At 43.6% G+C, this 16,118-nt stretch overlaps 1 protein-coding gene across 26 annotated transcripts in view; it reads right to left on the bottom strand.

Annotated features, from left to right (window-relative positions):
* SVIL (supervillin) overlaps nucleotides 1-16,118 on the bottom strand; it is a 239,046-nt gene that overhangs the window by 125,108 nt on the left and 97,820 nt on the right. For 5 of the 26 annotated variants that reach the window (XM_036843964.1, XM_036843968.1, XM_036843967.1 and 2 more), the window contains exon 1: nucleotides 8,685-10,152. The exons of 6 other annotated variants lie outside the window; for them this stretch is intronic. In XM_036843964.1, the coding sequence (XP_036699859.1) occupies nucleotides 8,685-8,733 (49 nt within the window). In that variant the 5' untranslated portion in view covers nucleotides 8,734-10,152. Of the gene's footprint in view, nucleotides 1-8,684; nucleotides 10,182-15,917; nucleotides 16,023-16,118 lie in introns of those variants that run through there. 15 more of the 26 variants (XR_005018818.1, XR_005018817.1, XM_036843963.1 and 12 more) reach the window with 11 other exon arrangements.

The raw sequence follows: 16,118 nt of genomic DNA, 5'->3' as shown, positions 1-16,118 counted from the left end.
TCCAGCCTCAATGGAGACTTGCAGATACCACAGAAAGGATGATCCCATATGTTGTAAAACTCAGCAGCAACTACCTTTGGGGTGAGTGGGAAAAAGGGCCTGCAAACGTGTGTCTGGGGTGAGTGGGATAAGCACCACCGCTTCTTCTTATGAATCATGTGAAAAGCCTGTTAGGTTTTATTCAAAACTGCTGCTTTCGAGTCTTGGCGGCGATCATGGCTGTGTAGATGCTGGACGCCAACTAAGGAGAGGGAGAAGTGAGAGACAAAGGATTGAAACAAGATTCTCACTACATTCTTCTGGTGACAGATTTGGAACATGAGCTAATAAAGCAACACACCAGCCCAGCCAAAGCTGAACAAGAGCAATACTATCTACAGCTGCCTCAGGGCATCTTTCTGAGCACAAAATCAGCCTCGCCCTACTCCTCCCAGCAGCTTTTCTTTCTTTCTTCCTTTTTTTTTTAAATTGATGGGAGGGTGTGGATAATCCTTGCAAACCAATAAGTCATTCTGTTTAGCTTTAGAAATATTTGATCACGCTGATTTGGCAAAGAAAAAACAGTGCTCTGTAGCAGGAAAATTTCATCTCTGCAGTAACTAGTTTGAGCAAGTCAGGGATGGGTCTCGGGCTGACGGTGAGGGACTGATAACCCAACACTGAGGTCGATGCTTCACTCCTCAGCCTGACTTTGACCCTCAGGCAAACTCACAGAATAATAGCTGTTTTTTTTGTCTCCCCCGGAAAATTTAGAACAAGTTCTGAATCCCAAGAATCTCTGTTTTTTGTTTTTTTTTTTTTTGTCCTCCAGTGTTTGCTCAGTCTTTGTTTTAAAATTTTTTTTTCAGTCCTCCGGTGGGAAGCAAAATAACAAAATCAATTCCCAGCAGGTCACATGGACAAGAATGGGGTTTCTCAGGAGAGATGAAAGATCTGTGGCCACAGGGCGAATGCAATTTACAGCAAATGCAAAAGCTGTTCAGCAAGTATAGATCTTACGTTGGGGTACTGTTCATAAGAGCCCTCTTCTGTGTGGTTTGCTATTCTGCATGCAGGCAGGATTAGGATATCATTTACATGTAGCCCATGAATGAACTGATAAAATGACACTACAAGTGGCAGAAAAGACGCTTCACTACTTAGTACTCTGGGCTAGACGAGGTCCTTACAAGGATCACTGAGAAATTCAACTGAACTTTGGACATTAGTTATATACCGACACAGGCTAGAAATCAGAAAGGGGCAGTCACGTTCATTTAGGACCTTGAGGTCGGGTGACCTTTAGGGTTAGCCCTGGCTTTGGAAATCCTCTGGTTTAGTTTTTCCACTGGAGCTGAGGGTGAGACTCTCCCAGGGAGACTCAAAACCGCCCCTGCCACACCCAGACTGATGGCCCCAGGATCTCTAGGTGGAACCCAGGCTCAGGGATCTTGTGAAGCACCCCGGGTGACTCAGGGTGCAGCCCAGGGTCAGAACCGAGGCTCACTGAACAAGCTCATTTGATGGAGGGACACGCAGGTTAGCTACGAGGGCAGCACCAGCAAAATCGAGGCTGTAGAACTCAGGTTCTTCTTTTAAACACCGGCACCATTTTCATAGTAAAGTTTGTTGCATGGTGGTGCATTTAAACAAATATGATTAGACAACACGCGATTTGAATTTTATCAGTCCCAGAACTTGAGGGAATAAAGGACCTCACTCAAACATTACGGAGTGGAATTACGAGAAAAACACAACCAATGAGTTTCCAGTGAACCGGGGAAAGGAGGGGATGAGACAATTCCAGGTCATCCTAACTAAAATCCCCCTGTTGCATTGGCATACAGCCGCCTCCTAGGGCTCCGTGCTGTGAGAGCCTTTGAAGGAGATTTTAATTAGAAGGACCGGCTTGACCCAAATCACGTTGGTGCATATTATGATCATGTTCTGGTTTATTTCTAACACTCAGATGGTAAGCAACACTTCTAGAAATCCCATATAATATAACCACAGGACGCAGGACACCCCTGATATCTGCCATGTTCTTTCTTTAACATCCCTTTCCCTGGCTCCATTTCTGTCACTAATATACGTTACTCATGTGCTGACTTGAAAGGTTTATATTTTGTCGTGCTTTTCATCCTCTGTATCTCAGAAACATGTTACTACAATTATATAAGTTTGTCATCCAAGGAAAATCGCTAACAACACCAGCATAAATAAGTTCCCAAGCAAAGGCATTTAAAAAAAAAAATCCCCCCTAGAGTTTTATTTGTTCACTTTGTTTTCCAAAACGCCACATGTCATGTTTTAATCTAAAACCAATGCACATATCAGACTTCCCGAAGCCCAGAGTTGGAGCTAAAAGTGATTACAAAGATCCAGATGTTCTGTTCTTGATCTGTGAAAAGGATGCTTGTAAAACCATTATTAGGGAGAGTTGCACTGTAATGTATTTCTCCAAAAGAGGCCACGTATTCAGGCCCGCCATGCTCTACACTTTCACCCCAGCACGTGGCCACCTCTGGCCCCAATTTTCGGAGGGTGTTTAACTATGATCTGGAAGGGAATTATGAAGGTCTCGCCCTTGGCCCATTTCAGGATTGAACCCTCAGCTTTCAGCTCTGGAGAGGTGACCAATGACGCGCCATAAAGGCCACTTAATGCAAAGAGCTGCCCGGAGGTTAAGGGTCTGGGCTCTTCAGACGGACAGGAGTTCAAACCCCAGCTCTGCTGTTTCCCAGCTATGGGACTCGTACGTAGGTCAATTATCCCCTCGACGACGGAGGCCAGAAGGTTGTTCCAAGGATGGAGGACGCTCACGTCCAGAACAGAGCAATCGGCTCAGCGGAGGCTGCTGAGGTACCGCCACCTGGTGGCATCACCCACTGCCCCCCGCACACTCCCCTCCTCCCACCCCTCTCCATCTGCTTCTCTCCCCCAGCTCGGTCCCGGAGTGCGCGCATGCGCACACAGACTCCTGTCTACTTCACCACCTGCGCGTGTAATGCCCGCTCGGATCGCGATTCTCCAGCTTGCTTCACGCTCTTCTAATTGTTTCTCTCTTCACCGGTTCCCCTGCCTGTCAGGCTCACTATAAACTCCACTTAGCCCAAATCAGTGACACTGTTGGGGATCTAGGTGATGGATTTGGTTGTGTGCTTTCAAAACACGGGGCCCCGATTATTAGCTTCTATTCCAACCTTCTTGCTTTTAACAGTTTATGCAGCTATTAGCAATCCTAAACACCGACGAAAGACATGCTGTCCACGCCAACACAGTCTGGATTATTTTGCGATAACCTACAAGCAAGGAGAACACGTTGGGGTGTTTCCTGAAGTGGCCCAGACTGGTACGCCTTCCAACACCACTGCCTTGCCTGCCTTGTCTTTGCCTCCTGGCTCCACCTGCCCAGAGGGGCTGCCAGCAGCCATAAAAGGGCTGGGGCAGGTTAAACGGTCACCACCGGAATGATTTTTGGAAGAAAAAAATGCAAATGTTTCCACTCGTGAATATAATATAAATGCTTGCGGGGTCATGCCTTCTAAGGAAAAACCTGTAAATCGTGTGAATTTGTAAACTGCCGTTTTCCTAGCTTTGCAATGTAATGTTGAAAGATGCAAGCTGTGAAGTCTGAAAGTTGACTAAATCTAACTTTCAAGAGGGGGGGAGAGAGATAACAAAACAAATTTTTTTTTTAATTATTTAAAATATTTTCATTCCTAGTAAGATGACAAGGGAGGGTGTCTTAAGGGCCAGACTCCTGGGCTCTGCTCAGGGTACCTTCTTGCCCTTCCTTGGATGTGCCTTTCTTTGGACTTAAATAAAACCAAGTGCTGAGCAGGACAGAGTTGCTGACACGAATGGCCTTTAGTCCCAGGTGAAGGAATAACTGAAGCATCGCCACCCACCCTGCCCTTCTCGCTCAGTCTCTTACCCCATGCAGAGAATGAAAGCATGAATAACATTTCTAACCCTCTCCTCCTTACAAAGAAAAAAGTAAATGGAGAGGAGGAGAGAAGTTAGTAATTTTGTTTCCAGAAAGACTAAGAAACAGTCATCTTTGTCTTTCAAAGAAGGAGCTCTGTCGGGGCAAAGTGAAGTCAATAAAGTAGGTGCTAATTGGCAGCTTTTAAAACAAAAATGAAAGGGTGTTCAGCAAGTAAATTCTTGAAGTCTCAACCCAAGTAAAAGAGCTCTGGCTCCAGGCAGGGGAAAAAAAAACTCCCAGAATCATGACATAATTTACAGCCAGACAGTTCATTGAATTTCTCCACCTGTAGTTCTGAGACATACGTGGCATTCATATTTAACAGAGCAGCTGGCTGGGCCGGGGGCAGGTGATGAAGTGACAAAGCAATGGGCAAACGGGGCAGCATTCCCCTCAGAACAGTCACAGTATCTTACTTAATCCAAGTACCCATCCAGGGCTGGTCTGACCGCATTCTTAACAAAACATATATTGAAAAGCAGCACATTTAGTGGGCACCTGAGGCATATGTTTTCAAATGACCTAACTGTTATTTTTGGATTTTTATTCAATTCACATAAAATTATACTGCTAATAGATGTCATATAGAAAGCCAGAACTTGGTCTGCAAAGGTGACTCTGGACTGAGCCCAGAGTACAGTCTTTCCAAATCCAGTTTATGTTTCTAATTTCTGCATTCATGTGATTTGGATAAAGCTAAAAAGTGGGAGAAGGTTCACAGTGAAAAAACAGTCAGTTATTAGTTTCTTGTTTGTCCTTACAGGCTTTCTGTATGCAAGCAAATATAAATAAATGCTTATTTTCCCTTTTATACCCAGATGTAAAGTACCCTTAGCAATGGCCTCCTGGAGATCTTTCCATAAAGGCACGCTGGACAGCGTCCTCATTTGCTACATAGTACCCCATAACTTACTTAATGAGTCCCCTATTGATGGGCACCATAGTTCCTCATCTTTTGCTCTTTCCCACAAATCTACAGTGTATAACCAGGAATGCAAATTTATCTGAAGTGAACTGCCAAATTGCCCCTCCCAGACATTGTATCATTTTGTATCCCACAGCATGGGATCAAATTCTAAATCTTTGCTGCTTTGAGGTTTCACAGTCATAGTACATTTTTTCTTACTGAGTGAATGAGGTTGAGCATCTTTTCACATGTTTTAGAATCATTTAAATTTCCTTTTTCTTTTTTGTGTGTGCTGTCCATTTAGAAGTGTTGCCGATTTTTCTACAGTGTTGTTGATTTTTTTTTTTTTTAGGATTTCTATAAGTTTACATGTTAACATATTATTAGCCATATATCTGTGATAAGAGTTGAGAATAGTTTTCCTAGTTTTTTCTCTCTCTTTGGTGTTTTTGTTTCACAGTGCAAAAGTGTTGTGATTGTTTTTAGAATCTAGTTGGTTTTTATCAATCTTTTATTTCATGGCTTCTGGACTGTAAGCAGTTGGAAAGAGTTGCCAAATCCATGGCTATTAAAAAATTCTGTTTTTGAAAAGATGCTCATCATGCTAATTATTAGAGAAATGCAAATCAAAACTACAATGAGGTACCACCTCACACTGGTCAGAATGGCCATCATTACAAAGTCTACAAATAACAAATGCTGGAGAGGGTGTGGAGAAAAGGGAACCCTACTACACTGTTAGTGGGAATGTATATTGGTGCAGCCACTAGGGAAAATCGTGTGGAGTTTCCTCAAAAACACTAAAAAATAGAGTTACCATATGATCCTACAATCCCATTCCTGGGCATATATCTGGACAAAACTATAATTTGAAAAGATACATGCACCCCAGTGTTCACTGCAGCACTATTTACAATAGCCAAGACACGGAAGTAACCTTAATGTCCATCAACAGATGAATGGATAAAGATGGGGCATATATATACACACACACACACACACACACACACACACACATATACACACAATGGAATATTACTCAGCCATAAACAAGAATGAAATAATGGCCATTTGCAGCAACATGGATGGAACTAGAGATTATCATACAAAGTGAAGCAAGTCAGACAGAGAAAGACAAATACCATATGATATCACTTATATGTGGAATCTAAAATATGACACAAATGAACTTATTTACAAAACAGAAACAGACTCACAGATATAGGGAACAGACTTGTGGTTGCTAAGGGGGGGTGGGTGGGGGAGGGATGGATTGGGAGTTAGGGATTAGCAGATGCAAACTTGTATATATAGAATGGATAAACAACAAGGTCCTACTGTATAGCACAGGGAACTATATTCGATATCCTGTAATAAATCATAATAGAAAAGAATATGAAAAAGAATATAAATAATTATATATGTATGTATAACTGAATCACTTTGCTGTACACTGGATACTAACACAACATTGTAAATCAACTGTACTTAAATAAAATAAATTTAAAAAGAATTCTATGTTTTACTCTCGTACTTAATTTTTTTGATTTTGAAAAAATGTAAACCTACACAAAGTAGAGACAAAGCTACAATGAACTCCTTATACACACCATTAGGTTCAACAATTACCAAAGTTTTGTCATGCTTGCTTCTTCTATCTCTTCTCTCTTCACAACATTATTTTAAAGCAAACCCAAGACATCAAGTCATTTTACCGCTATATATACTTCAATAGGCATTTAAAAACATTATGGACATTTTCTTGCATAACCATCAAGATATTACCATAGGTAACAAAATTAACAAATTACTTGGTGTCATTTAATACTTGATCTACTCTCCAACTGCCTCAAAAATGTGTTTACACAGTTGGTTTGTTCAAATCAAGATGTATCTATGGTTTAATTTTTTTAAACATTTAACTCTGTGAATATTAGATCTATTAGAAATTTATCCTGATGTATGGTACAATTTATTTAAAGAAATAAATTTATTCATTATTTATTAATTATTCTCTCACGTGGTCACCCAGTTGTCTTAACATTTATTTAATAGTCCTTTTTTTCCCCATTGATTTTAAATGATACTTTTTTTCCATTTCTTTTATTTATTCCCATGTATTCTAGGGACTCTTTCTGGTTTTCTAGTCTGTTCCACTGTCTGTTTACTCACATGCCAGTATCACCTTTCAATTACTGAGGCTTCACAATGTATTTAATAAGTGGTGGCTCGTTTATTTACCTATGTGAACTTTAGAATCCTCTTGCCTACCGTTTTTTCTTTTTCTAAGAGTTGGTATTTTATTGGAAATATGTTAAATTTAATAAAATTAACTTAGGAACGTTTGTGACATTCATGATCTTGAATTCTCCTATTCTAGAACACGATGCATGCCTTTCCACTTCTTTTTTTTTTTCAAATTCTTTTTGTATTCTTTAGGTGTATTGTACAATTTTCTACATGTAGAGTTTACATATTCCATGCCAAGTTATTCCTTGGTACTTAATCCAAGGCTGTGTTGCCTTCGTAAATGTGCACGTCTCTTCCTCCGAAGTCCTTGCCTGGGTCCTTGTTTGGAGGTACAGCTTCTAAGTGTCAAGGTCTGGCTCGCTGCCTCGGAAGATGCTCAGATGCCCAGGCTCGCCTGTGCTGTGACAACCAGGCCACATCCCCGAAGCAAAGCAGGAAGCAGTTCAACTCAGGCCAAAGCCTTCCCGTCCCCACTCCCATCCCATTCGTGGGCAGGGCCCAAGGAGCTGGGGCTCTGGGGAAAGCAGAAAGATGCGAAACGGCCAACTCGGGGGCCTGTGAGATGCCTTATCTCCTGCCAAGCTTGTACAGAAGCTAAACTTTCTCTAATCGGCAACTAAAAATTTGCTCTGTGATTAACTGTGCTGCAAGGCAGGCACCTGCCGGATCGCTCTTCCAGGTCGCCAGGGAAGGTTACGAAAGGCCCCTGGCGGTCACCGCACAGCTCTGGACACGGCAGTCACCGTTTCCCCCACCTCTCAGGGCTGGCAGCCACCTCCGCGGCCAAATCCTTCTCGCTCAGGACACGGGGCTCCGTGTGCTTTCCTGCGGACCTGGCGGACCTCCATCAGGATGCAGTGGTGGGGATGGAGAAAGTCGGGGCAGCCCTCGCCCTTTTCTCATGCATGTGCTGTGGCTCCCCGGGACTTGAGGGGGTGGTCCCACATGCCTCCTCCTTTCCTGCAGACCTCCGTCCCCAATCATCCCTCCAGCGGGGCCCTTCCTCCTGCACCCGCTCTGGCCCCTCCCTTTTTCTCCCTGTTGCTGTCATCGTAGTTTGGGACCCGCCCAATCCCAGCCGCCTCCTAACGACCTCATCCTTCCTGCGGCCACCAGCATCTGCCCTGTCAAGATGCCCAAGGTTTCCTGTGGGCAGTAAACACGCCCCGTTTACCTCGTCATTCAAGGCTCTCCACGGCCCAGTCAACGTCCGTTCCTTCCACCTTCCCTCCCGCCCACCAACCCCCATCGCTCCACTTATCAAAATCCTCTCCATCCTTTGCGTCTAGGAAGTCTCCCCAGCCTCTTGCTGCTCTACCCCAGCACATACCCATCAAATCGTGACCCTCTGTGTGCCCACCTATGGCCCCCGAGCTGCCTGGGAAAGCTCTGCAGCACCCGAAGCACTGCTTGCTCGTAAAAAACTTCCAAGTTGCATTTGTGCACAAAGCGATCAGCCAATTCATACTCGCCTACGTGTCTGATCTCTACTTTCTGCTCTTTCCACACGGAATATCTCACTTTCTGCCTTTGGGGATAATCCCAAGTCACACTTACAGAACACCCACTCGGTGCCCGAGGGCACGAGGGCACAGCGCATCTCCATCCTTAGTCACGTGTTTGCACCGGTGACAATCCACCATCCAGCTGTCTCCTCCTGCCTCGCCTGGATCCCTCTGACCGTAATGCTTGGTGTACTTTTGTTTGGTTAGAAGGAAGCCCGTTTACTACCTTCCGTACACTGCTCCTTCCTATTTCTTTTAACGTCTCAAAGCACTCAGGAGCCCCTCTTCTTAAAGGCTGTTTCAAATGTAAGGGCTGGACCCTCAGACAGGCACGGCTGCTAGGAACCGCGGTGGGGAGGAACCGCCAGTCAATGTCGAGTGGCTACTCATCCCCAACTGCCCTCATGCCAGGCAGGATGTGCCAAGTCTCTTTTTAGCTCTGGCAGGCATGTCCCTCTCACATATGACGGTTCAAATGCCACCCCCTTGGTGGAGATTAAACAATTACTTGACATTTTATGACATCCTGGGACATTCCATAGAGAAACCGGAAGCAAGCCAAGGCCAAAGATACAGAAGTCCTTGAGTTCAAGGGCCACCTGGAAGTTAGGGTTGGTGACCGTCAGATGAGGCTACAAGGCGGCAGGTCCCAGCCCTGTAGCATCTTACAGGAGACGAACAGGAATATCTCAGAAGCTGGGCAACTCCTTGGAAAACGGCTGGTCACCACCAGTCAGAACTCAGAGTGAATCCTTCAAGGTGGCTGGAGATGGCTGGCTCCCTGGGACCCCTGCACTTGGGGGCAGCCTAGAGGTTCAAGGTCACTTACGGATATTATAAGCAAAAGGGGCCATGCCAGCAACAAAGGAGAACATCTATCACTCCACGGACACTGAGCTCCAGGAATTAGTGGGAGGGAAGGGGCTGTGGAAGGGCGTGACATCTGCCAGCAAAACGTTGGTTCGTTTTTCTCCGGAAATATTCTACCTGTCTTAGGGAAAGGTTCAGGCGTTGGCAGGATTCACCTCCTCTGCTATCTACGAAAATATCAATTCTCAGCGCTTCTTCCCATGACAAGCAAAGAGAGAATCTGCTTGGACCTCGGGCGGCATGTGTGTGCCAGGGGGGCAGTGGGGTCACTGGAGCCAAGTTCCCAGGGAATCTGGAGACACAGGGACAGCACAACTCCGGCTACAGGTCCTTAGTGGCTGATAGAAATACATCCCCTTGTTCTAGTTGTTCTCAGGGGAAGTTTTTAGAGCATCCTGCTGTCCTTTTACCCCTAGCTTCTCATGTGCTGATAGTGACATCAGGTAACAGAATGACTGAGAGTTCTTTACACCATACATGAAAGCGGTGATGGAGCTGGAAGCGAGCTCCTCCGTGAGCTGAATTATAGTTGAATTACTTGCAGACTGAAACATGATTCCCTACTTGAGGACTCAGGGTCTGGGGGCCATGCTGTACTCCCCCGTGTGAGCTCTGCCCACATACGCTGCAGTTCAACAGATAATTTGCATTTCAAAGGAACTGCCCTGGAACTCTGGATCTAGTAAAAAATAAGAAGAGGATATTCTGCGTTCGTTTGGATTTTAAATGATTTTTTTCTAAGAGATGTTACACACTTAAAAAAAAAAAAAACCCACAAAAACTTAGCAAAGGAAAATTCAATTTTCAAAATAGCTTTTGATCCTTTGGTAAGTGTACTTTTCCTGACCGTACAGCTGAGTAGAACACGTACAGCTGAGTAGGACAATTGTTGACAAAGGCCCACAGCAGGTGTGTCCATTCCCACGCTGGTGGCAGTGGGTGGCACTGGGCCAGGATGCTGTAGAGGGAGGGACAGAAGGCCAAAGGCGGGACCACCCACCACGCTGTGCCTCACAGCACCTGGGGGAGGGTAACAGCCTCGCCCCTCAGTTATGAGTAAACAGGCTGGGGTGGGGCGCAGTAAACCGTATCTGTCAAGAGCCGCGTCAAGCGATTCTAATGATCATTCAATTTTTGAAAACAATGCCCTCGATAAATTAACTATGACCTATTCAAACTGATGCTGATATGACTCTAGCTGAAATATTTTATTTCAATTAATCCCAAATCTCCTCTGATGAATTATGCAACTATTCACTACAATTTCACATCTGAACCAAAACAAAATTCTCTTATTTTATGTGTTATTTTTAAAAGGAACTCACTAAAGGGTAACAAAATCCAGATAATCATCTTACAATATCAGTTCCAAAAACCCACCCAACTCCACATAAGCAGGAAAGTTTTCCTTTACCCTGGTGGTATGTATACGAGTTATGACCAGGACTTTCTGGGTGTGAACCAGCTACAGAATGCTGGTTAAATCTGACATACTGAGCACCACACCTCCTGAGGAAACTGAGTTTGGAATGATCACTCAGGCATCAGAAGTAATCATTATCTATTATTGTTACTAAGATAACACATTTTTAAACAATTTTTTTAAATTAAAGAGTATTAAATAATTTCCTTAGATTTCAAGGGAAACACAGGCTCAAACCACCTACTTTTAACACCAAGGTTACAAAAATCATTGCAATAACTTTTTAGTTGAAAAAAAATCCTTACAATGTAAATTGGCACAGCCACTATGGAAAAGAGTATGGAGGTTCCTCAAAAAAATAAAAGTAGAACTACCATATGATCCAGCAATCCCACTCCTGGGCATATATCCAGAGAAAACTAATAATTCAAAAAGATCCATGTTCCCCTATGGTCATGGCAGCCCTATTCACAATAGCCAAGACATGGAAACAACCTAAATGTCCATCGACAGACGAATGGATAAAGAAGATGTGGTACATATATACATACAATGGAATACTACTCAGCCATAAACAAGAATGAAATAATGCCATTTGCAGCAACATGGATGGACCTAGAGATTATTATACTAAGTGAATTAAGTAAGACAGAGAAAGACAAATATCATACGCTATCACTTATATGTGGAATTTAAAATAGGACATAAATGAACTTATCTACGAAACAGAAACAGACTCACAGACACAGAGAACAGACTTGTGGTTGCCAAGGGGAAGGGGGGTGGGGAAGGAATGGACTGGGAGTTTGGGATTAGCAGATGCAAACTAGTATCTATAGGATGGATAAACAACAAGGTCCTACTGTAGAGCATAGGGAACCGTATTCAATATCCTGTGATAAACCATCATGGAAAAGAATATGAAAAACAATGTATATATATGTATAACTGAGTCACTTTGCTATACAGCAGAAATTAACACAACATTGTAAATCAACTAGACTTCAATAAAATAAATTTTTAAAAAAGAAAAAAAAAATCCTTACAGCTTAAGGCTAACATTAAACCTCAGAGTTATCTTTGCTCTAATGAAGGTTAATACTCATAATCTCTCAACAAGCACGGCCATGCTGCAAGCGCTGCTTTAAGTGTCTCTTAACAACCCTATGTGCCAGGTACATTATCGTCCCATTTTACAGATGAGGACACTGAGACAGAGGTTGAGTTACCTTCCCATGCTATTACAGGTATGGGTGACGCTTGGACAACACGGGTTTAAACTGTGCGGGTCCACTTGGATGCAGATTTATTTTCAATAAATACAACACTATATGATCTGCGATTGGTTGGTTTCGTGGATGCTGAAACTCGGATACTGAGGGCCACCTATGGGACTTGAGTATCCATGGATTTTGGTATCCGTGGCAGGTCCTGGAACCAATGCCCTGTGGATACCGAGGGAGGACGTCAGTAACTAAGTGTTGGGATTTGAACCGCTGCAGTCCGGCCGCAGGGGCCACACAGAGATGCTGCAGTCACACATCAGGTTTGAACTTTCAAATAAATGAATCACATTAGCAAACTTTTGAAGGTAAACGGCAGCATCTGCAGTATTTAAGGAACACACCAATTTTTACATTGCTATTATTAAAGACTACCGCATCACAATGATCTTAGCGCGCTGGCTTTAGATTTAAATAAACCATTTTCCAGACATCGGCCACCTTGTTTTCAACCTTTTAAAATTATCCTAATTCAGTTATTTTAAAAAAAAGTTCAAGAGTGTGTTGTCTAGCATATTTCCCCCAGCAACACACAAAGCAAATTCAGCACGGCACTGGCTTAAATGACAGACTGGATTCCAGTTTTATCAGCAGTATCTTCTGGGCTTAATTACTCATTTCGTTTAAAAGCTAAAACTGATTATTCCTCACCTGTCACCGGCGGTATAAAAATGGAACTGGTTAAAACAGAACCCCATAATTACCTTCCTTCTGGAGAAGGCTTGAATGAGTCAGATGTGTTATAAAGAAAATTTTCGCTCGGGAGCTCCACAGGTGAGGACAGCAAGCTCATTCCTCATTCCTGTGTGTGTGTGTGTGTTTATATGTGTGTGTGTGTGTACGTGCACGCATATATATGCATGCTGTTCTCCATGCTGCTGTCTATTTAAATCTAAGTCAACTGGAGAATAAGCAAGTTCACATTAAGAAATCCTGACCAATTAGGGAACTATATTCAATATCCTGTGATAAACCGTAATGGAAAAGAACATTAAAAAAGAATGGGTACCTATGTATAACTGGATCACTTTGCTGTTCAGCAGAGATTGACACAACATTGTAAATCAACTAGACTTCAACTAAAAAAAAAAAAAAAGAAAAGAAATTCTGTAGGATTAACTAAAATAATCTCCAAGAAGTATGTGAAAGTAAACCCTTTTTGGAGATTTCTTGGAGGGTTCCTCCTACATGACCATGACGTGGGGTTTCTGTGTGTCCTCCGAGGTACACAGTATACTTATTGCCGGTGGGCTACAGATTCCAATAGGGATGAGACTTATCTCAAATCAGTGTCTGTGCGGCTCTCCATGGAACGGAGGGGGAAAAATGGCCTGGACAGGCCAAATTTGGTAGCAGATGGGGAATATCTGATTTAGAAGACTGATGTCTGCTTGAATATTGCACAGTCTGGCCGAGACAGAAGAGGTTTTCAAGTCCTAGAACACAGTCAATGTCACAGGCCACGTAAAGTTGGCTCAGTAACCTCCAAACACACAGTACAATGACTGGGGCAGCCCACGTGGAGCCCTAAGACAGCTACCAAGGGGCTCATGTGAGCACGAGGGGAGCGGGCCGTTCTCCTGGGGCGCTGGCTAAGGCAGCCCTCTTCAGGATGCAAGACTTGAATAAATCTGATTGTACAGAAAGCTCTAGAATAAGCCCCAAACCCAACAGCTGCACCCGGCTCAGATGAAGATTCAAGACCTCAGTACATAATTCTGAGGGTGGGGAGACTTGATGGTAGAGTCTGTCACATTCAAGTTCCGCTTTACGTCCATAAAGCCACAGAAAGGAAAACACTGTCTCTTCTGAGGACAGTGTGCTGTTGGCAGCTCCCCGACAAAGCCAGGCCCTGCTGCGGGGAGGAGGCCGCAGGGGCCTTGGGCAGACTTCTTCTGGATTAGCGTCTGCGGGAAGCAGAGTCAAGGCTCAGTGAGACCCCAGCCCCGCACAGCCCTGCGGCTCACACAGACCCACGATGCCCGGCGCAGCCCGGACCCTGTAACCGAACCCACGCGCAGAACCCGGGGCCTCCGTGACTCACGTGCGACCATCCAGGCGCACCGGTCCAGGGAGCGCCGGACCCTCTGCTGCCCTTCTCTTCCGGGTCACAGGCGTGGGCTTTCAGCAGACGCCCTAATGCAGAGCATCTGGGGCCCCCCGTGCTTGAAGGCCCCAGAAGCCTGTAGTGGGAGGGGCGGGATTTGTGCTAAAAGCGGCGACTCAAGATCCAGGCCTGAGCAGCCCAGGATGGCAACCATCACATCCCCCAGTGGAAAGAAGATGAAACAGCCTCTAGAATCTAAATGGAAACTCTAGAGTGACAGATGTACAAAACAAACTTATGGTTACCAGGGGGAAGATCGGGGGGGAGGGATAAACTGGGAGATTGGGATGGACATAGACACACTACTATATATAAAATAGATAACTAATAAGGACCTACTGGATAGCCCAGGAACTCTACTCAATACTCTGAAATGGCCAATATGGGAAAAGAATCTAAAAATGAGTGGATATATGTAGATGTATAACTGACTCGCTTTGCTGTACAGCAGAAACTAACACAACATTGTATATCAACTATACTCCAATAAAAATTAATTTAAAAAATAATAAACTGAAACTAAAATTAATAATTCTTTGAATTCCTTCCTCAGAGGGCTGACAGAAAGCACTACACACAAAACCATATATATATATATATGTGGGGTTTTTTTTTCAGTCACCCATGTTTAAGTTCTTTTATATACTTCATTGGCTTAAGAATATAAATTGAAGGGGATTTTTCAATACCAGAGAAGAAATGTCTTCACGTGGATGGTGGGTCACAGTCTGTGTGAGGAAAATGAGGGATCTGGGGTAATTTGCTGGGCTGTCAAACTTTAATGACTCTTCTGACAAAATGATTTTGGTCTGTGAAAGCTAAGACTACCCGGACGTATGACAAATGTTTACGATCAGGGTCAAGTGTTTACTCTTCTCCGGCGGTTAGCATTTAGAAAAGAGCTTTGACTAAAGATGAAGCGAATGCATCCAAAGCTGGTATTTAACGCTCCCTGGAAGAGTCACCAACTCACAGCCACCGCTTCCAAAGCCCACCGACTCACAGGCACCGGCCGGCAGTGTAGACGGTGAGGTCCATCTTTTCATGGCAACATCTATTTTTAAAGGCCAGCACACGCACACATACAATATGATATGGTTTCCCTTGTGAAAGTCAGAACAGCCAAAGAATTACAACATTTCTAAATTTAAATTTGAGTTAACAAACACCGAAGCAGGAGCTGAGGTTCGATTTTAATTTTCGCTCTACTAAAATTAAACTAGAATGTCACGTACTCCCCGTCTCCTTCTTACCAGTGGCAAACTACATTCTAAAAAATGTAAGTAGATACTGTTTGGCTGTTATTCATACACAGCCACACAGACGTGTACAATGCATCTATAAACACAGATACCAGGAAAGGAAAGATCATCAGTTCACTCTAACAAGAAATGAGAAGCTCTGTCCACAGAATATCACGATGCTTAAAAATTAGATTCCATGTTTCAGAACATAATGATTTTTGAAAGACCATTTCTTGTATTAGCAGCATTACCAAAGCTATCGGAGCTGTGAAAAGGGAGAGTTTATGTCTGTATAAATAGATGTCATAGATATGTTTTTAAAATGATCATGGCACTCATTCAAATCAGGAAAACTTACAGATATCCATGGCTGCGTTGCTATGTCTTGATTGTTAAGCTGAAGATGAAGAGGAGGTGGGAAGAGAGAAGGAAATATGAGAAAGTAGAAGTAAAATAGGAAGAAAGAAGATGAAAAGGGAAGAGGAAAGGAAAGAAGAGGAAGAAGGAAGGAAGGAAGGAAAGAAGGAAGGAAGGAAAGAAGGAAGGAAGGAAGGAAAGA

The sequence above is a fragment of the Balaenoptera musculus genome, chromosome 2 (assembly GCF_009873245.2).
Source record: "Balaenoptera musculus isolate JJ_BM4_2016_0621 chromosome 2, mBalMus1.pri.v3, whole genome shotgun sequence".
Taxonomy (NCBI): domain Eukaryota; kingdom Metazoa; phylum Chordata; class Mammalia; order Artiodactyla; family Balaenopteridae; genus Balaenoptera; species Balaenoptera musculus.
This window is presented reverse-complemented; position numbering and strand designations above follow the sequence as displayed.